The sequence below is a fragment of the Lynx canadensis genome, chromosome B4, assembly GCF_007474595.2.
Source record: "Lynx canadensis isolate LIC74 chromosome B4, mLynCan4.pri.v2, whole genome shotgun sequence".
NCBI classification, from domain to species: domain Eukaryota; kingdom Metazoa; phylum Chordata; class Mammalia; order Carnivora; family Felidae; genus Lynx; species Lynx canadensis.
Window position 1 is genome coordinate 75,363,710 of NC_044309.1, and position 23,476 is coordinate 75,387,185.

The 23,476-nt window shown below is 46.6% G+C and overlaps 2 protein-coding genes across 2 annotated transcripts; one reads left to right on the plus strand and one right to left on the minus strand.

Annotated features, from left to right (window-relative positions):
* Positions 1-4,484: 4,484 nt before the first annotated feature.
* On the plus strand, positions 4,485-16,226 carry CCDC65 (coiled-coil domain containing 65). Its single transcript, XM_030322502.1, is given in 13 exon segments — positions 4,485-4,732; positions 5,557-5,724; positions 12,123-12,176; positions 12,178-12,293; positions 12,973-13,111; positions 14,041-14,071; positions 14,074-14,181; positions 14,184-14,236; positions 14,424-14,541; positions 14,544-14,606; positions 14,609-14,640; positions 15,518-15,670; positions 15,785-16,226. Coding segments are annotated over 13 exon segments (1,485 nt in total). The 5' UTR covers positions 4,485-4,600; the 3' UTR covers positions 16,103-16,226.
* Positions 16,227-16,564: 338 nt separating this feature from the next.
* Positions 16,565-20,762, minus strand: FKBP11 (FKBP prolyl isomerase 11). The gene is made up of 6 exons (XM_030322503.1): positions 19,529-20,762; positions 19,281-19,346; positions 18,792-18,879; positions 18,496-18,528; positions 18,065-18,136; positions 16,565-16,803 (listed from the first exon to the last, which is right to left on the minus strand). The coding sequence occupies exons 1-6, from the start codon at positions 19,652-19,654 to the stop codon at positions 16,586-16,588; spliced, it is 603 nt and encodes a 200-aa protein (XP_030178363.1). The 5' UTR covers positions 19,655-20,762; the 3' UTR covers positions 16,565-16,585.
* Between the last annotated feature and the right edge of the window lie 2,714 nt (positions 20,763-23,476).

Below are 23,476 nucleotides of genomic sequence, written 5' to 3' on the forward strand. Positions count from 1 at the left end.
CACGGCTGGAAAATAGGTGACAAGGAAATTTGAGAAGGTATGTGGATAGACTTCTCTAAATGGGCAAAAAAACAAATAAAACAAAACAAAACAAAAACCCAAAAAACCCCATGAAGATATTGTGTCTCATGTGAATGATTACCAAGGGCAACCTCAGCAGAAGAAGATTTTAATAATTAAGTGGATAGGATGATGCATACTGTGGATACCAGTAAGCGTTTTTTCCCACCACTCCTGTCATCACCCAATAGGCTCATGAACAAAGTGGGCTCGTGAACATGGTGGCAAGGATGGAAGTTATGCATAGGCTCGGCAACATGGACTTTCACGCACTAAGGCCAATCTGGCTGTGGCAATCTCCTAGTGCTCAATCTGCCAGCAGCAAAGACCAGCACTGGGCCTCTGACATAGTATCATTCCCTTGGCTGAAAGGGTTGATTACACTGGACCACTTCCGTCATGGAGGGGGCAGTGTTCTGTTCTTACTGGAATATTTACTCTGGATACAGATTTGCCTTCTCTGCATGCAATGTTTCTTACCAAAACTATCAGTCATAGGCCTACAGACTGCCTTATCCACTGTCATGGTATTCCCAACACAGCATTGCGTCTGATCAGGGAAGTTGCTTCATAGCAAATGAAGCGTGGCAATGGGTATGCTCGTGGAATTCACTGGTCTTCCCATGTTCCCTACCATCCTGAAGCAGCTGGTTTGACAGAAGACTCAGTTACGGTCCCAGCTACGTGGCAATACCTTGCAGAGCTGGGGCGACATTCTCCAGAAGGCTGTAAGTGCTCTGAATCAGCACCCAATATATGGTGCTATTTCTCCAGTAGCCAGGATTCACAGGTCCAGGAATCAAGGGGTGGAAATGGGAGTGGCACCAATCACTATTATCCACTAACAATTTTTTTGCCTTTGTTGCTGCAACCTTATGTGCTGCTGGCCTAGAGGTCTTAGCTCCAAAGGAGGAATACTTCCACCAGGTGACACAATAATGATTCCATTGAACCGGAAGTTGAGACTGTCATCCAGCCACTTAGGACTCCTATCCGTCTGAATCAAAAAGCAAAGAAGGGAGTCACTGTGCTGGCTGGGACTGATCCTGACTACCAAGGGGGAAATTGAACTACCGCTCCACAATGGAGGTAAGGAAAAGAATGTCTGGGATACAGGAGATCCCTCAGAGTGTCTCTTAGTATTACTATGCCCCACGATTGGGTCAGTGGAAAACTATAACAGCCCAATTCGGGCGGGACTACCAATGGCCCAGACCTTTCAGGAATGAGAGTTTGAGAACAATGACCAGTGGAGGGGCCTGCTGAAGGCAAACAGAATACAGAATGGATAGTGGAAGAAGATAGCTGTAAATTGACACCTACAACCACATGACCAATTACAGAAATGCAATTTCTGTAATTACAGAACTGTTAATTGTCATAACAGTTTCTCCTTGTTTTGCTATGAATACGTGTGTGTATAAAAATAAAATCTTGGGGCGCCTGGGTGGCTCAGTCGATTGAGCGGCCGACTTCGGCTCAGGTCATGATCTCGCGGTCCGTGAGTTCGAGCCCCGCGTCGGGCTCTGTGCTGACTGCTCAGAGCCTGGAGCCTGTTTCTGATTCTGTGTCTCCCTCTCTCTCTGCCCCTCCCCTGTTCATGCTCTGTCTCTCTCTGTCTCAAAAAGAAATAAACATTAAAAAAATTTTTTAATAAAATAAAATAAAATAAATAAAAATAAAATCTTTGGGGGCACCTGGGTGGCTCAGTCAGTTAAGCCTCCAACTCTTAATTTTGGCTGGCTGGGGTCATGATCTCACAGTGGTGGGATCCAGCCCCTGCCTCCCCCATGCCGCCACATGCATCAGGCCAGACTGACAGCATTGAGTCTGCTTGGGATTCTCTCTCTCTCCCTCTCTCTCTCTGCCCCTCCCCAGCTTGTGTGGGCGTGCTCTCACTCTCTCAAAATAAATAAATAAGCATTAAAAAAATATTTAAAAATGGGGCGCCATGGCTCAGTCAGTTAAGCGTCCTACTTCAGCTCAGGTCATGAACTCGTGGTTTGTGGGTTCGAGCCCCGTGTTGGGCTCTGAGCTGACAGCTCAGAGCCTGGAGCCTGCTTCAGATTCTGTGTCTCCCTCTCTCTCTGTTCCCCTCCTCCCCCCGCTCGCACGCTGTCTCTCTGTCCCTCAAAAATAAATAAAGATTAAAAAAGTTTTTTTTAATATTTAAAAATACGGAGCACCTGGTGACTCGGTTGAGCATCTGATTCTTGGTTTTGGCTCAGGTCATGATCTTGCGGTTTTGTGAGTTTGAGCCTTGCATTGGGCTTGGGCTTTCACACTGACCATGTGCAGAGCCTGCTTGGGACTCTCTCTCTCCCCTCTCTCTCTGCCCCTTCCCCACTCACACTCTGTCTCACTCAAAATAAATAAACTTAAAAAAAAAAAGAAAAAATATTTAAAAATACAAATGAATAAAATATCTTTGTTTTCTTTCCTATCGCCTTATCATGTAACATAAGATGTATTGACCTTATATCATTGTATTTAAGTATTATATCTTGTTATTATCTTTACTTGGAGATTAAATATGGTTTAAGGACATGTGAATAGAGAATAGGTAGACTTGTGATGCTTAATTTTATATGTAAACTTGACTGAGCCACAAGATATCCAGACATTTGGTCAAACATTATTCTGGGTATATCTGTGAAGGTATGTATTTCCGTATGAGATTAACATTTGAATCAGTAGACTGTGTAAAGAAAGGAGATTGCCCTCTCTACTGGGGGTGGGTCTCATCCAAACAGTGGAAGGCCTGAATAGAAAAAAAATGGCTGAGCTAGATGGAACTCCTCCTGCTTGACTGCTGAACTAGAACACAGGTCTTTTCTGGCCTTTGGACTCAGACTGAAACATCAGATGTATGTACACACACACACACACACACACACACACACACACCCTATTGATTCTGTTTCTCTGGAGAATTCTAATAAAAGCATTATATCTCACATTTGAAACAACTTTATTGAGGCACATTTTGCATATTAAATAATTCACCCCATTCAAGTATACAATTCAATGATTAAAAAAATTTTTTTAATGTTTATTTATTTTTGAGAGAAACAGAGCACAAGTCGGGGAGGGGCAGAGAGAGATGGAGATACAGAATCGGAAGCAGGCTTGAGGCTCTGAGCTGTCAGCACAGAGCCCGACCTGGGGTTTCGAACTCCTAAACCATGAGATCATGACCTGAGCAGAAGTCAGACATTTAACCAACTGAGCCACTCAGGCACTCCAGCAATTCAATGATTTTTTTAAACCAAATTTATCAAGTTGTCCAACATAAATCAATGTTATTTAATTTTTTTAAAATTAGGTTGTTGTTTTTTTTATTTTAGAGAGAAGGAGAGAGAGCACAGGGGGAAGGGGCAAGGGCGGGGTGGTGGATGGGGCAAGAGAGAGCACTCAAGCAGGCTCCACAGTCAGCACAGAGCCCATCATGGGTCTTGATCCCACAATCCTGGGATCATGACCTGAGCTAAAACCAAGAGTTGGGCACTCAACCGACTGAGCCACCCAGCCACCCCCAACATAAGTCAATTTTGGAACATTTTCATCAACCCAATATGATCTCTCATGCAGATTTAATATTAATCTCCCCTCTCCCTCCTCCAAGCAATTTGTAGTCTACTTTCTGATGTTCTAGCTTTGCCTTTTCTGGATATTTCATATAATTGGAAACTTACAATATGTAGTCTCTTATGTCTGGCCCCTTTCACTGAGCATGTTTTTGTAGTTCATCCACATGGTAGTATGCATCCGTAATTTGTTTATTTTTATTGTTGAATAGTATTCGATTGTATGAAAAGACCATATTTTGTCTATCATTCACATGTCAGTGGACATTTGGGTTATTTCCAGTTGGGTTATTATGAGTATTGCTGCTAAGAACATTTCTGTGCAAGTCTTTGTGTGGATACATTCCCACTTCTCTTAGACTGATAGGTAAGAGTGAAATCGCTGGATCACACAGTAAATTTATGTTTAACATTTTAAGAAATTGCCAAACCGTTTTCCAACGCGGCTGCACTGTTTTACATCCCTACCAGCAATGTACAAGGGTCTCTCCACGTTCTCTCCAAACTGTGTTATTATCTGTATGCTAAAATATGGCCATTCTATGAAAAACAACGCCCCCCCCCCCCCCCCAAGGTTTTAAAAGGCTTAAAAACGTTCGGTGAGGAGGCTACGGCTTTTGAGAAGTACAACAACCATCTCTCAAAAACTGACCGCGGTCCTCCAGCCAGCAGACGGCGCACCAAGCCAGGGTCCCTACTCCTAGCCTTTCACAACGCCATCTTAGTGACAGCCCCGTTGCTAGGAAACGGATATGCGTCTTTTGGCTCCAGATCCCAGCCTCACCAAGATCCCAGGCGCTCTCTCTCTTGCGGAAAGACTGAGATCTAAGGTCCCCGCTACCATGCAGGGGTAGTTCAGAAGGCCCTGTCCTGGGGTACTTTCCTCCTACCTCCTGTAAAGCTCTCCAAAGCAGACCGAGGATCGTTGCTTAGACACGGTCCCCCGCCCAGCTATGTCTAAGAAAGGGAAAAAGGCCAAGATACCCCTGTCGGATGAGGAGCAGCTGCTTCTGTTTCAGCAGAAGTTGCTGGCAGAGGAGGAGATGGCCAAGAAGAAAGAGAGGCTCCTGAGCCAGTTCTTGAAGGTGATGGCTTCATGCATTACTCTCTGCCCAACCCCACCCACTCCCTACACCAGCCCTGTTGCCTTGATCCTCTCGTTGCGGCAGCCTCATTTTCATGCTGGCCTCCTCTCCTCCGGAAACCTTGAGACCCAAATATACTTAGATTTCTGGCAACATTGTCGGGGAAGGAACCAGTTCTTTGTGAAGTACGGAGGGGTCAAAGGGTAAGGAGGTTGATGGCACAACTGAGCCCCAGACCAGGACAGTAGGTGCTATTAGCTGTCCGAGCTTGTCTGAAATTCTGATATACTCCCCGGAGATATGTCATTACAAACAACATCCTGCTTTGATGTCTTCACCTGAAGGAAATTCACCCTTGCCCTCCCTAAAGTGCCATCAGGCTGTTCCTGTCTTACTTCAGACTATCCCCAAAACGAGAATGGGAATTCCCTGAGTGTTAGTCATCAGGAAATTTGGTCCCTTAGAAAAAGACAAAAGGCAAGGTGTCGGTTGACAAACTGTGATCTTGTTTGTTTTTTCAAAGTTTATTTATTTGGGGGGGGGGGAGGTTGAGTGGGGGAGGGGCAGAGAGAGCAAGAGGGAGACAGAGAATCCCAAGCAGGTTCCGAGCTCCACCATGAGCCCTATTTAGGGATCCAACCCATGAACCATGAGATCATGACCTGAGCTGAAATTAAGAGTCAGATGCTTAACCGACTGAGTCACCCAGGCGCCCCTTTTTAATTAATTAATTAATTAATTAATTAAAAAATGATCTTGTTCATTTTACTGTAACAGGGCTTTAGGCCCTGACCTCCTGGGGGTGTACTTATTCCTTCACACAGGACAAGCTGGCCAAGGAGGAGCACAACAGTGCTCTGAACCTTTACAAGATTAACACACAGTGGAGAACTGTCCTTAGGGAAGTCAAGACCAGAGAGCTGCATAAGGACATTGAGATCCTCAGCCAAACGTTTGAACGAGTGGTGGACTGCAAGGACAGTGTCATCAAGGTAGGCACTCTTCCCAAGGAAACACTTGAACCTGGCTGCCCTGACCTCTTAATACAATGGGCCTACTGAATTCATTTGTCCATCTTTTATTTTAACAGGTTTTTAAATTTTTATTTATTTGGAGAGAGAGGGGGAGAGAGAATCCCAAGCCAACTCCTCACTGTCAGTGCAGAGCCCCGCCCAGAACCCCATCTCACCAACCATGATCCTTGTGAGATCGTGACCTGAGCTGATATCCAGAATCAGTTGCTTAACCGACTGAGTCACCCAGGCCCCCCCATTTATTTATCAGTCTTAAAGCCCTTACAAGATGCAGGCCGTGATGAAGCCAGCTATTGGTAATACCAGTTTTCACTGAAATGAAAAATAGAATACGGGGCTGTCATCCCTCTCCCCACCCCCTCAGCATAGCCATTTTCCTTGGTTATCTACTGCCTAAAACCAGCACTATACAATATTAGAGTAGTAAGGCACAGCAGACATCACCCAATGACTTAAACTTAGCCCCATGTCTTCATTTCAATGTGAGAAGCCTCAATTCCAGAGAAGGGAACTGACTTGCCCAAGGTGACACAGCTAGTCGGTGAGAGAGCTGGAACCAGAGCATGAGTTTCTTGATTCCCACTCCAGTGCTTTATTTAACCAAATTCTGTTGGGCCTCTTTGATTCAAGTTCAATGGCCTTGGATGAGATTGAGATCCCCATGGGTAAGAGTAGTTCTGGATCTCTAAGCAACTCAATCAACCATTCTTATGCTCTTGGACGATTCTTGAGTTGAGTCCATATCATCTTTTTTCTTTTTAATTTTATTTATTTTGGAGAGAGAGAAAGACAACATCTGCATTGAGCGAGTGGGATAGGGGCAGAGGGAGAGGGAGAGAGAGTCCCAAGCAGGCTCCATGCTGTCAGCAGAGAGCCCCACAGGGGGCTCGAACCCACAAACCATGAGATCATGACCTCAGCCAAAATCAAGAGTCAGACATTTAACCGACTGAGCCACCCAGGCGCCCCACCTACCATCCTTTTTTCTAAGGGATTTTGCTCTATCCCTTCTTTTATCCTATTTTTAACCTCTGTTTACTGACTCTTACTTAGACTTTTCTATCTGAAACAACAACAGAAATCCCACATAAGAGCAAAATATACATTGTCAGCCTGGCATGCCCCCTCTTGCAAACACACATCTCTCCTTCACAGCCTAACTCTTGGGGGAAAAAAAAAATTAGTAGGTCTGGGCAAGCTTCAAGCGATACATATTAGGAGTCTCCAGATTTACAAAAACCATTATACATTAGAATTCCTCACCCCACCAGTTATACCTTATGGCCTTCTTTTAAATGTTTATTTATTTTTGAGGGTGGGGAGGGGAAAAGAGAGGGGGACAAAAGATCTGAAGCAGGCTCTGTGCTGACAGCAGAGAGCCCATGCAGGGCTCAAATTTGTGAACCACGAGATCATGACCTGAACCAAAGTCGGACACTTAACTGACTGAGCCACCCAGGCGCCCCCACCTTATGGCTTTTTACGTGACTTCTTCCGACACTTACTGGGAGTTATCAAATACCTGCTGAGAGGAGAACCAGCAGGGTTCATTTAGGGATGCTGAGCAGTGGCCAGGCTCCCCCTTCCACCAATTAGCTTCCAGCTTTGTAGCAAACGATTACAGTCCTTGACTTAGGTAAATCACATATTGCTAATATTACGCACCTTCAGGGTCATTCCTGAATAACCAAACCTACACATGTTAAATGTGCAAATGTTAGTGATCCTCACCTGCTATCTCCACTTCACTTCTCATTTATCCGGCATCCCACATCTGATTTCCATCCTTCCCTAGGAAGCTGCTCTTGTAAAGACTACCAGGCCCAAATCATGGCCAATGTTCATCATTTCATCATCACCTAACCTGACTTCTCTATGGCGCTGATATTCTTGGTCATGCCTTCCTTCTTGAAACTCCCCTTTGGTTTCCATGACACCATTCTCTCATGGTTTCTCTCCTGCTTCTGGGATATATACATCCAGTCCCCTTGGTGAGTTTATCTTCCTCTCTCCATCTCCTGAACTTGAGCATCTCCCAGGTTTCTGAGTCTGGCCATCTCACCCTTTAACCGGGTATCTAGGGTCTAGACAGTTGTACACAATACCCTGGTTTTATTTATTTATTTTTTTTAATTTTTTTTTTTTTTTTTTTAGCGTTTATTTATTTTGAGACAGAGAGAGACAGAGCATGAACGGGGGAGGGTCAGAGAGAGGAAGACACAGAATCTGAAACAGGCTCCAGGCTCTGAGCTGTCAGCACAGAGCCCGACGTGGGGCTCGAACCCACGGACCGCGAGATCATGACCTGAGCCGAAGTCGGCCGCTTAACCGACTGAGCCACCCAGGCGCCCCAATACCCTGGTTTTTTTTTTTTTGTTTTTTTTTTTTTTAATTTTTTTTTTTCAACGTTTATTTATTTTTTTTTTTTTTGGGACAGAGAGAGACAGAGCATGAACGGGGAGGGGCAGAGAGAGAGGGAGACACAGAATTGGAAACAGGCTCCAGGCTCCGAGCCATCAGCCCAGAGCCCGACGCGGGGCTCGAACTCACGGACCGCGAGATCATGACCTGGCTGAAGTCGGACGCTTAACCGACTGCGCCACCCAGGCGCCCCCCAATACCCTGGTTTTAAATACCACTTTTATGTCAGTGACTTCCTGGTCTGTAACACCAGTCTGGATTTCTTTCATGAATTCCACATCCTTCTATTCAAGATTCCTAGATATCCGTTCCTGGCTGTTGCATTGTCCTCACAACTGAACTAAGGAGTTCCCCCTTCCCTGGGCAGGCCCAGAGCAATTTTTCCACAATCTGGTCTTCCTTACTCTCTATTCAGGTGGTCCCTGCCATTCACCAGACCACTCAACAGAGAAATGCGGGAATCATCCTAGGGTTTGCCTCCATCCCTGACTTCTTTCACTAAGTTTGTATAAATCTTCCGCTGAAGTACTTTTCAAAGCCATATCCTGCTCTCCTTCCCCCCTGTCCTGCTGCAGTTGAGACCTGGGCACTTTCTCTCATATGGACTGTTGCACTAGGCCCCTATCTTCCAGCCTTTCATGCCCAGCCACCTCCAGGTGACTGTCTACACAACTACCAGGATTATCTTTTTATTTATTATTTTTTAATGTTCATTTATTTTTGAGAAGAGAGCACAAGTGAGGGACGGGCAGAGATAGGGGGACAGAGGATCTGAAGCGGGCTCTGTGCTGACAGCAGTGAACCTGATGTGGGGATCGAACTCACGAACTGCAAGATCATAACCTGAGCCAAAGTCTGACGCTCAACCAACTGAGCTGCCCAGGTGCCCCGGGATTATCTTTTTGAAACAAAAATCCGATCCTGGTACTCCACTGCTTAAATTTAGTGGCTTCTTTCTTCCACAGAAAAAAATCCAAACTCCAGGGGAAAAAACATCAAAGCCCTACATGTTCTGGCCTCTGCCTGTACCTTTCCTTGTTTCTTACCTGTGATTTTGCACATGCTGTTCCCTCTATTTGGAATTCTCTTTTCCCCATCTCTTCAGTCTTCCTGGCAAACTCTCACTCCTCCTTCAGGAGTGATACAAATGACATGTGTCCTGTGAAGCCTCCCCCTGTGCTCTTAGACACAGGCACTCAGCCTTTTATTTTTTTTTATTTTTTTTTTCAACGTTTATTTATTTTTGGGACAGAGAGAGACAGAGCATGAACGGGGGAGGGGCAGAGAGAGAGGGAGACACAGATCGGAAACAGGCTCCAGGCTCTGAGCCATCAGCCCAGAGCCCGACGCGGGGCTCGAACTCACAGACCGCGAGATCATGACCTGGCTGAAGTCGGACGCTCAACCGACTGCGCCACCCAGGCGCCCCGGCACTCAGCCTTTTATATCCCACTGTCACAGGTACATCATCGACCTCATAGCAATTTCCATGTTACACTGTAATTTTCTGTTTATATAACACATTTCCTACTACACGACTGCGAGCTCCTTTGGGGGCAATATGCATGTCTTTTCATCCCTGAATCCTTGGCCTCCAGCACGGTGCCGGTACATGACAGGTTCAGTAATCATCTGTTGAGTGAGTGAAGAGGCCTCCATTATCAGCACCTATTCCATAAGATCCTTTCTCATCCCAAACATACAAGGTAAGAGCCAGCTTTGTATAGAGGCTGTGGCAGCTTATTACAATGCATGGCTCAAGGTGCCTGGATCATGTGGGCACTTACTAAATCCTTTTCGTGTTTCATTCACTTTAATTGTGATTTGTTTTACTTTTTTCGAATAGGCATTTCACTCATTATTCAAAATTCAAAAGATAAAGTGAAAGAGAGAAAAGTCCCCTACCACCAGTGACTTCCAGCCACCTAGTGCCTTAATCATTTTAATTTCATGAGTAAACCTTTTTTTTTTATGTTTATTTTTGACAGAGAGAGAGAGGGAGGGAGGGGCAGAGAGAGAGGGAGACACAGAATCTGAAGCAGGCTCCAGGCTCTGAGCTGTCAGCACGGAGCCCAGTGTGGGGCTCACTCACAAACCACGAGATCGTGACCCGAGCTGAAGTCAGATGCTTACCGAATGAGCCACCCAGGCGCCCCATAAGTAAACATTTTTTTTGTACAAATTATAGTCCTACATCCTGTTTTGCCCCTTTTTCACTGAGCAATATATCCTAGGGACTATTCCACATTAGTCCATAAAGAGCTTCTCTCTCTCTCTCTTTTTTCTTTAAACAACTGCATAGTATTCTGTATTATAGTGTAAAATGTTACTTTTTTTCCGTATTTCCTGTATCTTGTAATTAGATCTAGTTTAGAGGTGTTGTATTCTTCCATCCAGGAAGCACATGCATCCGGTAATCTCTTCTTGTGATTTTTTGAAAATGGTTATTTGAGAGAGAGAGAGCGCGTGCGCATGTGAGCGGAGGGGCAGAGAGAGAGAATCCCAAACAGACTTGCACTGTCAGCGCAGAGCCCAACGCAGGGCTCGATCTCCCGAACCATGACCTGAGCCAAAATCAAGAGTCGGGTGCTCGATGACTGAGCCACCTAGGCGCCCCTCTTTTTGTGAAGTTAGCATTTGTTGTTTCTCTCTTAATTCACTGGGGGTTACAAAATGCTGATTTTCTAATAATGTCATTCCTTTTTCATTTATTAGCTTGAATATTTCTATAAAGAGATACCTCTGTCATTTACCATTCAGTGGCCAAGAGGTACAGCTTATATAATAAAGGTAGCATAAATGCTTAATTCTTTCTCTGCCCTTTAAACGCCATTAAAACAATTAAAAAAGGAATGGGTTGTCTGGTATCCTCCAAAGGTAACCATTTTTTTTAAGTATGCTTATGAATTCATAATCAAAGATAATTGATATCTTTTCAGTTCATCATAGTTTTTATCCTTATTGATGCTCACACTGTCCCCTTTCTCGCCAGTGGAAGTGTTCCAGCTATCTATTACTACATAACAAACCACTCCTAAATCAGTGACTTAGAACAATTTCTTTTATTATTTCTCACGATCCGTCGACTTCGTTCACCCAGGTGGTTCCTGCTCAGTATCTCCCCTACAGTTTTCAGTCAGATGTCGGTTGGGGCTACAGTCTTCTGAAGGCTGGACTGGGCTGGATGTCTAAGGTGGCTGGCGGTTGATTCAGAGAGTCAGCTGGGAGCTCAGCTGAACTGCTGACCAGAATGCCTTAACATGGCCCCTTCCCGGGCACTGCCCTTCTCACAACGTGATGGCCGGGTCCCTGGAGGGAGTGTCCCAAGAACAAGCATTCCAAGGGGCAGGAAGCAGAAGCTGCCAGGCCATGTAAGGGCTATGCCTGGAACTGGCACAGTGTCATTTCCACCATGTTCTCATGGTCCAAGCAGTGACGGTGTCTGCCCAAATTCAAGGAGATGGAAGAAGATAATACCTCCTGCTGGAGGAGTGGCAAGGTCACGTTGCAGATTGTAGGATAGGAGATATTGCTGTGCGCATCTTTAGAAGACGTCCTCTGCCCACAGGGAGCCACTTCTGTCGGGCTCCTGAATCCCTTTGACGTGACCCTATTGGTCTTCCGTAGCTGCTTTGCTATGTTGTATGACAAGATACCCTTGGTTCTACTTGTTTCTCTTTTCTGCCTCACATCTTGGAGCCTCACTGTAAATGTCTTTTGTCCCTAGGAACACTGGCAGGCTACCTGAGGTTCCGGATGTCACTCTTACTTTCTATTCATGAGTGGGAGAACAGCACCCTTGGCGCCAAAGAGCTGGCGTCAGGAGCTAGGGGAAAATGCCGTTCGTGCCATCCAGCTGACCAGCTGAATACATTTTTATTTTCTCACACGGAATGCCATTCAGCCAAAATGGTAACTCCCTGTTTCCTACCCAGTCTTTAGCCACGGACCTGTCAGAAGCCGAGGAGCAGTACGCCCATGCGCTGCGCCAGCCACCTGCACAGCATCGATCAGCTTTTAGCCCTGCAGAGAAGCCGGCTCAACCTCCTAGAGGAAAGTTACAACATGGAGCTGGAGGCCCTAACCAAAGAGTTTGAGACAGAAAGGTATGGGGCCCTAAGAGGACTGAGGGATTGAGTCCAGGAGAGTATGCAGAGCCTGTGTCAAGGAGCTGTCTATAAGCCAGCACCATGGAGCATCCCACCTTGCTTATGATATGACTCCAGCAGAGAAGATCCTGAGTCCCTTCTTTTTCTTTTTTTTTTTTTTTAAGTAGGTTTCACCCCCAGTGCGGAGCCCAGCGTGGGGCTTGAACTCACAACCCTGAGATCAAGACCTGAGCTGAGATCAAGAGTCAGACAGTTAGCCGACTGAGCCACCTAGGTGCCCCTCTCCTGAGTTCCTTCTAAACTAACATGTGTTTAAGCTTGTGGATTTAGCTTCCCTACAGCCATGCCAGGTCCCTATCTGTAACACCCTCACCACCTACTTTCAGCTATCAAAATCCAACCCATCTGGTAGGGATCAGGGATGGGATGGAGACTTCTCACTGAAATCTTTTGTACTTTTTCACTTGTTGTATCATATAAATTGGACTGCCTGCTCAAAAATCAAAACAATCTTATTCATTCTTTCTGATCCTAAAAAGAATAGGGCCCACCCTCTCTCTGTTTACCTAGGAATTTATACTATTTGTACAGTTTTATCACATACTGCTTTGAGTTGTCATTACTGGTCCATATGCTTTTATCCCTCAGTGCAGGGACAGTGTCTTGTCTCCCACAGGAAGACAATTATTGACCAGCATGAAAAAGAGATTCACTACCTACAAGATGTCTTCATGGCCATGGAGCAGAACTATATAGATTCTGAGTATGAAAGTAAGCTGGAGTTCCAGAGCATGTGGGATGATCTCAAAAACAAGGTATGGAGGGAGAGCAGCTGGGCAAGAGCTGGGAGAGAAGGGAGAGGAAAAAATGCTCAAGGCCACTGGAGCTCGTAGAGATCCCTAATCAACACAGTCAAGAGACAAATCACAGGGGTGATCTGTGAAAGAAACTGAGACCCAAAGAAAGTAAAATGACCCACCAAAGTTATGCTGCTGCTTTGTGGTACAGCCAGGAGGAGAATCCAGTTCTGCCCTTGGCCCCAAAGTGCTTTCCACCATCCCGGAGGCTACAAAGTTAGCTATCCTGCAGACCTGGGTTTGGGCATGGGGTTCTTTGTTTTTATTTTGCCCCACAATGTTTTGTAAATTAAAAAAAAAGTTTTTAATGTTTGAGAGAGAGAGAGAGAGAGAGAGAGACAGTGTGTGAGTCAGGGAGGGGCAGAGAGAGAGGGAGACACAAAATCCAAAGCAGGCTCCAGGCTCTGAGGTATCAGCACAGAGCCCGATGCGGGGCTTGGACCCACAAAGCCACGAGATCATGACATGAGCTGAAGTCGGACGCTCAACTGACTGAGCCACCCAGGTGCCCCTTGTAATTTTAAAATAAGCTTCCTACATTTAAAAATTGAAAGGTTTCACATAAAAATCCTAAATTTAGCTTGCCTTGAGAAAAGATCTGGTAACACTGGGCCACGTTTCCAAATGGGGACATTCATGTGAAGCCGAGCAGATAGGCCACTACTCCCAACCCCCCGTGGAGCATTCTCCTCTGGTTCACCACAGGCCTCATCTAGCATACAGCACATATTTATAACATCTGCCTGGTCTTTGTAGGCATTTTCATTGGCGACCTCTGCACCCTCCTATGTTACAAACAGTTGAAAGAGGATGAGGTGCTGGAGGCGGTAAAAGGGCCACTAATAGGGTAATTCCAAGCACTGGCTATTTTGGCCACCACTTCCTAGAACTTAGAAGAGAAGCATTTTCTAAGACTGCACTGGAGAATACAGTAGAAGATCTGTGGAGAAGGTTCCAGGATGCACTCAAGAATTATACTGATGCCACAGAGGATCAAAAGATTGCCTTTGAGACTCTGAAGGTGAAAGATAAAGAAGCTCCAAAGAGATTGAAGCACAGATGAAAAAAATACAGAAATTACAGGTTAGTGCAGCCAACTGGAATACTCACTGCTTTCACTGCTCCGTTATCCCCTATTCATCCCCCAATTTCTACTGGACCCCTGGCTGGGGAAGATGATATCCCCGGATTTCAGTCCCCAGATGGTCCTTTGCCTGTCTCGCTGAAGACCTTCAGCCAGGCAAGAGTTTAATCTATTCTGTTCCTCCAGGACTCCATAATTATTTTAAGAGGCAAGATCATGGTGCACAGCCATGAGAATGAAGACCGGAACCAGTACATTCGTAAGGACAAGGAGCTGGTCCTTGCACAACTGCGAAAACTTAAGGCCCAAGGAGTCACGCCCGGGAAATATCACAGGAAAACTTGGTCAAACTTACTTTAGAAAGTAATGCCCCCTCAAGGCCCTGAGAAAGATTGTTGATAAGGTAACGAAGGGGAAAGGGCAGTCAAAACAAAACCAAGAAACTTGGCTCCTGCGAAGTGAAACGGGTTTGAGAAAGGTAGAGGGCTTTCTCCTGCTCCTGCCTGAGTACTTTTTTATTCCATGTTTCCTCCCCTCTCACATTTTATTTTACCTTATTTTATTTTTAAAGCTTATTTATTTATTTTGACAGAGACACAGAGAGAGCACAAGCAGGGGAGGGGCAGAGGAGGGTGGAGAACAGGGGGTCCAAAGCAGGTTCTGTGCTTGACAGTCCAATGTGGGGGGGGCTCAAACCCATGAACCACGAGGTCATGACCGGACCCGAAGTCAGAACTTAACCAACTGAGCCACCCAGGTGCCCCCCCTCACATTTTAAGTTAAATGAATTAAGGGGTGCCTGGGTGGCTCAGTTAGTTAAGCGTCCGACTCTTAATTTCGGCTCACGTCATGATCTCACAGTCAGGAGGTTGAGCCCCACATTGGGCTCATGCTGGGCATGGAACCTGATTAAGATTCTTTCTTTCCCTCTCCCTCTGGCCCTCCACTGCTTGCTCTCTCTCTCTCTCTCAAAAAAAAAAAATACATATATATGTGTGTGTGTTATATATATATATATTTATACACACACACACACATACATATATATACACACATATTTATGTATACACACACACACACATATATATGTGTATATATATTCCAAGTATATAAATACTTGGAATAGTGCTTGGCACCTAGTGAAGAGCCTGTTAGATGTATTTATTACTCTCATGTCACATTTGGATGCATACTTCCCTGGGTTCAAGCAGGGGAACCAACTCCACTATTTCCCCTCCCCACCCCTTTCCTAATAAAAGGTCTCTTCATGCTTCCGATAGGGTGAAAAGATCCTGAAACTTGCTGAAATATGTAGGAAATTTGAAACAGAGGAAGAAAAAGTGCTACCTTTCTATTCATCAGTATTGACTCCCAAGGAGCAGGCGGAGATAGAAGAAATTTACCGAGAGGAGCTTACTGAGGAGCTCTCAAAGGTAAAGTTCCTAGGGCCCCAGAGGCCATCACCCAAGGTTGGAGACGATGGGCCACTGGGCTACATTTGCTAATGGGCCCCACCACGTACCTTGTCCCTTTAACTCAACTCCCAGGTGATCGTGAACTATACAGGGATGGAGAATTTCTGGAAAAGGTACAACAAAGTGAAACTGGAACAACTGAGCCTCCAGCAGAGACGCGCCCAGTTGTTAGAAATCAACGGCAAGTTGCGAGAGATGCTGAAGCAGTACTTGGATGGCATCTCGGTGAGTGATGAAGTGCTGAGCCAGCTCAACCCACTCTTTATCGTCAACCATCGAAGCAACTTACCCCAGCCGTTGTCCACACCGACCACCCAGCCAGGTGACAGGCAACCTCCAACCACTTACAACATCATTGAGGCAGCCCACGTGATCTCCCATATCCTGTGATACAAGGAGTAAATCTCTTTTCAAATCCCAAATGATTTTTTGAGAGACCCAAGGACTTTGCTATTAAAATTTTCCATGAGGTTTGTGAGCTCTTTATATTTTCCCCATATTGAACAGAGCAGTCTAACTGGAAGACACTAGGAATACAGTGGCCCCACAGAGTGGAGCTAATAGCTAGGCAAATATCAGAGGCTCATTGCTCCAGGAAGCATTGCTTCTTGGAAGTCTGGGCACTGTGGGGGCCAACACCCATACCTTTGGGAGGTACAGATCCTATGGGAAGACTCAAGAGCAGGTCCTTGGCAGGAAGTTAGGACGGGAGGAAGAGGCAGAGGCAGAGGTGATCCAAAGCCTCCAAACACCCCGTCAGGCAAGATCCAACTCAGAATGCCTTTTTCCCAGCCTTTTCCTCATTCCCACTTACAGAAATAGCCCCAGAAAGTATCAGGTGAAGAATACAAAGAAATTTTTAAAAATTATTTATTATTTCTTTTTGCTCTTGTTTCGTTTCTCTTCCTTGAGCTTCTTTTTGGAGACTTTAGGTCTGGTGGCCTTTTTGTATAGGTGATACCCAATGAGGCCCAGGAGGGCTGGCACCATGGCCATGCCTACCAGAGGCAAAATGCCCTTCACCAGCTTTTGCCAGTAGTTGGCTCGGATCAGTGCAATCAGCTCCACATCAAACTGCAGCACTGCATCCGCTGGAGGCAGAGAGGAGGTGAGGGTTAGAATCTCTGCATTTTATCCAGGGCTCAGAATCTAAATGAAAGCAGGGGAAGGGCAGGCCACACCAGAGCAACAACTATGAAGCTGGCAAGATTTAAATGTGTTGAGTTCCTTTAGACAAAAGTAGAGAAAAGTTATGAACAGAGTCTATTGGTAGTTATGTTCGCCCCAAATCTACAAGTGTGGCTTGTGTTCAGGCACAGGTTTTTGATAGCACGGGGAAACTTCCCACAGGGTGTTCTCCATTTATAAGTGAGAGAACCTCTACACTAATGACTCCATTTCCAAACAGCCACATCGATAGAATCTTTGCAGGCCTGAAATTAGTTGAATTTAACCTAGATGTTATAAAATTGCACCAACCAATGAGCACACTGATGTGACTGTTACTAAGAAAACATAGATGTTTCAACATAAGAGCTGGAGAGGAAGAAGGAGGTGGCTTAAGAAGTAAGGAGCCAGGGAATGAACAGGGGTGAGTCAGGAGAGAAATACAAACACTGGAAATGGGGAGATTAAAGAGCTTCGGGTCAAAGAGTTTCTCTTTAGTCCATGACCCTCTTTCCGGTTTTCCCTCTCAGTTGTAACTAGGATAAGAACTTTTATACTAATACTCTGAAGGACAAAACCTTTTAGCCAACAGAGCATTTGTTATAACCCAAAGCAAGAGATCTGCATCTTAGGAAATCTGTCCAGCCTCAGATCTTCAAGTATAGATATCAGCAGTGACCTGTGACAGCTTTTGAAGTTATAGGGTAGGCTTGCCTTTTACGAGTTGTTTTTTGTTTTGCTTTGTCTTGAATTACTTGACTGTGATAATTTTTACTGTCTCTTTCCTGATGGAGGCTGAAAGGAAGGGTAGAGGTGTGGTGAGAAGCCATGCCAGCTGTACAAACACAGGTTGGATGGAGTTGTGGAGAAGCGGCAGGAGAAAGGTCTAGAGTTCTGAAAGGGGTAGCACAGGCAACAGACCCAAGTGGTTCAAGCAGGTGTCTCCTCCCTATAAAGTTGCTGTCTGCTAGAGGGCAAGCCAGGTGGCCTAACAGGTTATGTCTCTAGTCCCTGTTGGTGACCTGAAGAGGAAAACAGTGGCCCTGCAGGAGTCCCTGGCCGCCCCTGTCCTTTTCAGCAAACTGGGTTTAGACCTTCTCAAGCTCCAGACAAAGTGTACAGCTCCTTGTAGCTCTGAGGGACTGGGTATTTGGATTACCTGAGAGAGAGGCCTAGTCAGATTACCTGGGATGGACGGTGGAAATCCCCTTTTTCCATAGGCCAAGTGAGAAGGAATGATTGCCCTTCGCTTCTCTCTGATGGAAGGAATGTGAATCACAGCTAGAGGTGGGACCAGGTGGGCCAGTGGCCTCAATCCATCTGAAGCCCCACCAGCAAAACTCTCTGGATATTCACCCCAAAACATGAACTTTCCCACTGAGCACTCAGTAGGTTGACCAGGAAAGGTCCCCCACATGCCTCAACTCCTCCCAACAAAACCCACAGCCAGATAGGCAAAGTGGCTTAGGATGCCCTTAGGGGTCCCAATGACCTGGACCTGCCCAGTGCAAAGCCTTTATCCACATTCTTCTGCCCCCTCTAGGAACAAGGATAGCAAAGTAAACCTCCACCCATGCTAAGGGGGTACCCAAGCCCGCCCCTGCCCAGATACTCACCCACACACATGTCTAGAAGGCTCTGCTCCAGACCTTGAGGAAGAAGACACAACTGAACAGGAAGCTACCTACATTCCCCAAATCCCAAGGCTCCCTTTGACCCTCAACTGAGCTCCCCATTTCTCAACTGCCTGGTTGCCAGTGGGGTGTGAGGCAAAAGCAGTGTTAGAAGTGGGGTTTGAACCTGAGGACATGACTGGAGAGTCGTGGGGGCACTTCCAAGGTAACTTAGAGATTGAAGAGGCTAAGGAAAGCTTAAGTTAGGAGACGTAAAATGGGAGGCGCAGGTCACATACCTGGGATCACCTGCTTTTGGCCAAGTTCTATAACCAGAGGATCTCTGGTCAGGGAAGTGTCAATAATGCGTCCATCTACCAAGCTGCCCTGGGGGGAGACAGCAGCAAGAGCGCACACCTAGTACCTCTCTCTCAGCAGGCGCACACCACACACACCTGCGCCCCTGGGCAGCGGCGGCCAGGCAACCCCCTGGCAGCGGCAGCCCAGCATTCCCCTCAGGGCAGAAAGCAACAGGAAGCCCCGAAGGGCTGGCACTTCTCGGAGATCTCCCCACCCTACTCTTCCCCACACCGGGGCGGAACTGGCGGAAGAGCTGGGAGGGGAAATGGGCCGGGAAGAAGAGCGCCCCTCCCCCCGCCACGTGCTCGACGACCCCAGAGCCCCAACTTACTCCCGAACCGCTTGCCACGTGTCCCAGCCAACGCTGACGTGTTCCAGCAGGGCGCCGCCCCCTCCCAGGCCCCGCCCCGGCCCCCCAGATCCCTCACCGTGTAGTGTATGTGCAGCGTGTCTCCAAAGGCAGCGGGCTCCGCGCAAGGCTCAGGGGGCTCCACCTATGATCGGACTACAGGAGTCACGCAGGATCTTCCAAAGGTCCGTTCCTGTCCCTAGACCCGGTACCCACCCCCCAACTCAGTTCCCACACTTGCTCGCCTACCCGCTCCCAGGTTCGTTTAGACCCCTTCATTCCCTCCCCAGGCCCAGCTCCCGCAGCCCCAGGACACTCTCTCCTCACCAGGGTCTCCACTTGGAGGGTCCGGACGGGACTTTCGGTTTCGAACCCAGCCTCAGCCCAGCACACCGCCCCACTGAGCAGCAGCAGCAGCAGACGGAGCGGGAGTAGTGAGGGGCGCAGGGTCATGACTGGACGCGGGGCAGGGCACGGGGCACCAGGACAGGCTGTTCGGGTGGCGGCGGCTAGGACAGCGGTTCCCTCGGCGCCCAGGCTGGACTGGACGGGACGGGGCGGGTAGCAACGCGCCAGCTCCTCCTCCAGCAGCCCTTCCTCCACCTTGTCCCCACCTCCTGGAGGGAGGAGGCCGCTGGGAGCCCTCCCTACCCTCTAAGATCGTGAGGTTGCGGAATTTGACCCCTCCGTTTGCCGTTCTGTCCCTTAGTGAGAGGCTGGATCACTGAATAGCACCCACTTATGATGACCTATTGTGTGCCAGTCACTTGTCTGTAATTCTCAAAACCACCCTGAAAGGTAGGCATAATTGTTTCCATTTTACAGACGAGGAGCTGGGTGCTCAGGTTAAGTAACTTGCCCAAGGTCTTCTAGCTAGGTGGCGACAGAGACAAGATTCAAACCCATTATTGCCTGAGTCCAGCGTGTTTGTTCTCTGCTCTTTACTCTTAAGATAGGTCTCTTCACACCTGTCCTGGTAGTGTCTGGCTGCCCCCCATCCCCCCAGCAGTTGTTAGAGATGGCATCCCTCCCACTTCCAGCCCTTCAGCTTGAATTTCTGGAGGTCATATATCCAAAAGGAGACAGGTAGCTAGCTGTCCCATCTCCCTGTCCTTTGGAAAGTTAATTTCAGAGTCAGGAGGTATTTTCCTGTAAGGATAGGGTGAATCCCTGATCTTTTCCTGACACCAACATCTCCTTCCTCCCTTCATCAACAAGTTTGTCAAAAGGGCAGCTCCCTTTTGTTTATGCAAAGACCTCAGTTTTTATTTTTATTATCTTGCCCAATGTGGGGCTTGAACTCAACTCCAATATCAGCCAGTCAGGCACCCCAAGGGACTTCAGTTTTTAAGAGGGGTTTTAAATTATTTCGGGCAATGCAATCAGTCCCCTTCTCATGATTCAAACCCTCACTGCCCACTCAGGCCTTGGCATCTGAATTCTGCTCCCTCAAAAGTTATCAGTGAGCTCAAAGTCACCAAATTCTTGGGTCATTTCTTGGTCCCTTGTCTTACTTCTTTAATGTTTGAGAGAGAGAGAGCAAGAGTACGGATGGGGAGAGAGGGAGAGGAGAGAGAGAATCCCAAGCAGGCTCTGGGCTGTTAGCACAGAGCCCGACGTGGGACTCAATCTCACGTGAGATCATGACCGGAGCCAAAATCAGAAGTGTGGACGATTAACCCACTGAGCCATCCAGGCGTCTTTCCAATGTCCTCTTTAGCATCACTCTGGTATTTGATGCAGTTGAGCTCTGAATGCCCTCACAAACTCTAGATACAACTGCCTACTTGGTATCTCCACCTACATGTTTGACCAGCACCTCAGATCAACACCCAATACTGTACTCATTCCTTTTTTTCCTTCCATCCCATCGGTAACAACCCAGACTTCTCTCCCAATCTTGTTTCTGTTAGTGGCTCTATTAGCATTCTTCTAGATTCTCATCTCCCACACCTAATGATTCTCCTTTGGACTCTCCTTCCACTGCCTCTCCATGCCTTCTTTCCATTCCCAAGGCTACTACCCTATTAAGCTCTCATTAGCTTTCTCTCTGGGGTTGTTTAAAAAGAAAAAGCCCCCTCAGGGTGCCTGGGTGTCTCAGTCCATTAAGAAGCACCCAACTCTTGATTTTGGCTCAGGTCATGATCTCACAGTTCATGAGTTCGAGCCCTGCGTCAGGCTTTGCACTGGCAGCACAGAGCCTGCTTGGGATTCTTTCTCTTTACCTCTCTCTCACTCTACCCCCCTGCTCATGCTCGCTCTTTCAAAATAAATAAACATCAAAACATTTTTTAAGACCCCCTCAGGAAGGAATTTCTAGGGATGATAGAAAGCTCTATATCTTGATAGGGATGTGGGTTATATGGTATGTACATTTGTCAGAACTTCTCAAACTATAGAAGAGTTGTGCCTTGTGGGGCGCCTGGGTGGCGCAGTCGGTTAAGCGTCCGACTTCAGCCAGGTCACGATCTCGCGGTCCGTGAGTTCGAGCCCCGCGTCGGGCTCTGGGCTGATGGCTCAGAGCCTGGAGCCTGTTTCCGATTCTGTGTCTCCCTCTCTCTCTGCCCCCCCCCCGTTCATGCTCTGTCTCTCTCTGTCCCAAAAAAAAATAAAATTTGAAAAAAAAAAAATTAAAAAAAAAAAAAAAAAAGAAGAGTTGTGCCTTGCACTGCATGCAGATTATACCTCAAATGAAAAAAAAAAATCTACAAAACTACATTTCCAAGTCTTCCTTAAAGCTGGATAAGGCCATGTGACTAAGTTCTGGCCAGTAAGTCATAACAGAAGTGTTGGAAATCTTATCCTGGACTTCCAGCAAGGCCCTTAGTGGGAATTAGCTAAGAAGTGTGTCATTGTGTGCTCCTCTTCCTCCCCCCAGGCTCCTTCCCCTTCCTTTTTTCTGCTGTCTGGAATGTAGCTGAGATGAATTACACTCTATCAGCCACATTAGAGCATGAGGTGACCATGAGGAGGAAGCTATGTGTGAGGCTGGTGAAGCAAAAAGAAGTCTCAGCCCTGATAACTGTAAAGCCACCACACCTGGACTGCCTACCACCAGATACTTTTCAATTGAGGTAGAAGTGAAATTTGTCTTGTTTTTAAAAAAAGAAAGGAAGAACATTCTAAGCCCCTCATCCCCAGCCCATCCCCAGCCTACTTTAGCCCATTCTGTGCACTGCTGCGGTCTGCTCAGCTTGTCATGGAGCCTACAGCCTCACATTGCCCATGAATCAAATTGAGATTCCATGACATGCCAGTTGAAAGCTTTCACTATCTGGTCCTTATCTGCCTTTCCAAACTTGGCTTTTATTCCACTAAACTAAAAGCCTTTTAAAGACTGCAACCTCATCTTTCTCATTTCTGTGTTCTATTGCCTCGCCTCGTATGGTGTTTGACACATAGATGCTCATTAAACACCTATGAATTGAACCAAATCCCCTTCCTGCTCATGGACTGTGGTCTGGCATCAGATCAACCTTCATCATGTGTTTCCATCTCTGTGCCCTGGCTCATGCTCTTCCTTCACCTGTCAAGCTTCCTCCAAACCAAGTTCAAATATCACTTCCTCTGTAAAGGCCTGATTCCCTTAGCTAGAAGTTACTTATTTCTGAACTTCCAGCATACACTCAGGGATGTTATTTTCTGTTGTGTTGCAATTATTTATGTGTGCCTCACTTCTCCCTTTCTCTCAAGAGCCATCTCACTGATGGCAAGGACAAGATTGTGATCATGTCTGGAGTCCCCCAGGTACTAGCTGTACAGTACCCCCCATATAACAGATTCTAGACAAATGTGTTTATTTTGAATAAATACTATGCTATGCAATACTTTTAATACAATTAAAAATATCTATGCTAATGTGGAAAAACTTCAAGACAAATGTATATACCCTTATGTTAAAAAAAAAGCAAGAGGGTGGCTCAGTCGGTTAAGCGTCTGACTTCAGCTCAGGTCAGGATCTCACAGTCCGTGAGTTTTAGCCTTGCGTTGGGCTTTGTGCTGACAGCTCAGAGCCTGGAGCCTGCCTGGGATTCTGTGTCTCCCTCTCTCTCTGCCCTCCCTGCTCTGCTCTGCTCTCTCTCTCTCTCAAAAATGAATAAACATTAAAAATAATAAAAAAGCAAATAATAAATGTGATATGAGTCCATTTATGTTTTAGCCCTTCCCCAAATGTGTGGAGCTACATATATTTAGAAAAGAAACTACCAGAAGGAGGCACACCAAATAGCTGAGGGTGGTTACATTGAGAAAAACAGAGGCAAACAGGTTTCACAT

What these genes read in the sequence shown, in the direction of transcription:
- FKBP11 (XM_030322503.1), bottom strand. Translation starts at nt 19,654, where the DNA reads ATGACCCTGCGCCCCTCACTACTCCCGCTCCGTCTGCTGCTGCTGCTG. An exon ending in CCCTCCAAGTGGAGACCCTG is followed by an intron (nt 19,347 to 19,528) that starts GTGAGGAGAGAG and finishes GTCCGATCATAG; the next exon opens with GTGGAGCCCCCTGAGCCTTG. An exon ending in CGCTGCACATACACTACACG is followed by an intron (nt 18,880 to 19,280) that starts GTGAGGGATCTG and finishes GTCTCCCCCCAG; the next exon opens with GGCAGCTTGGTAGATGGACG.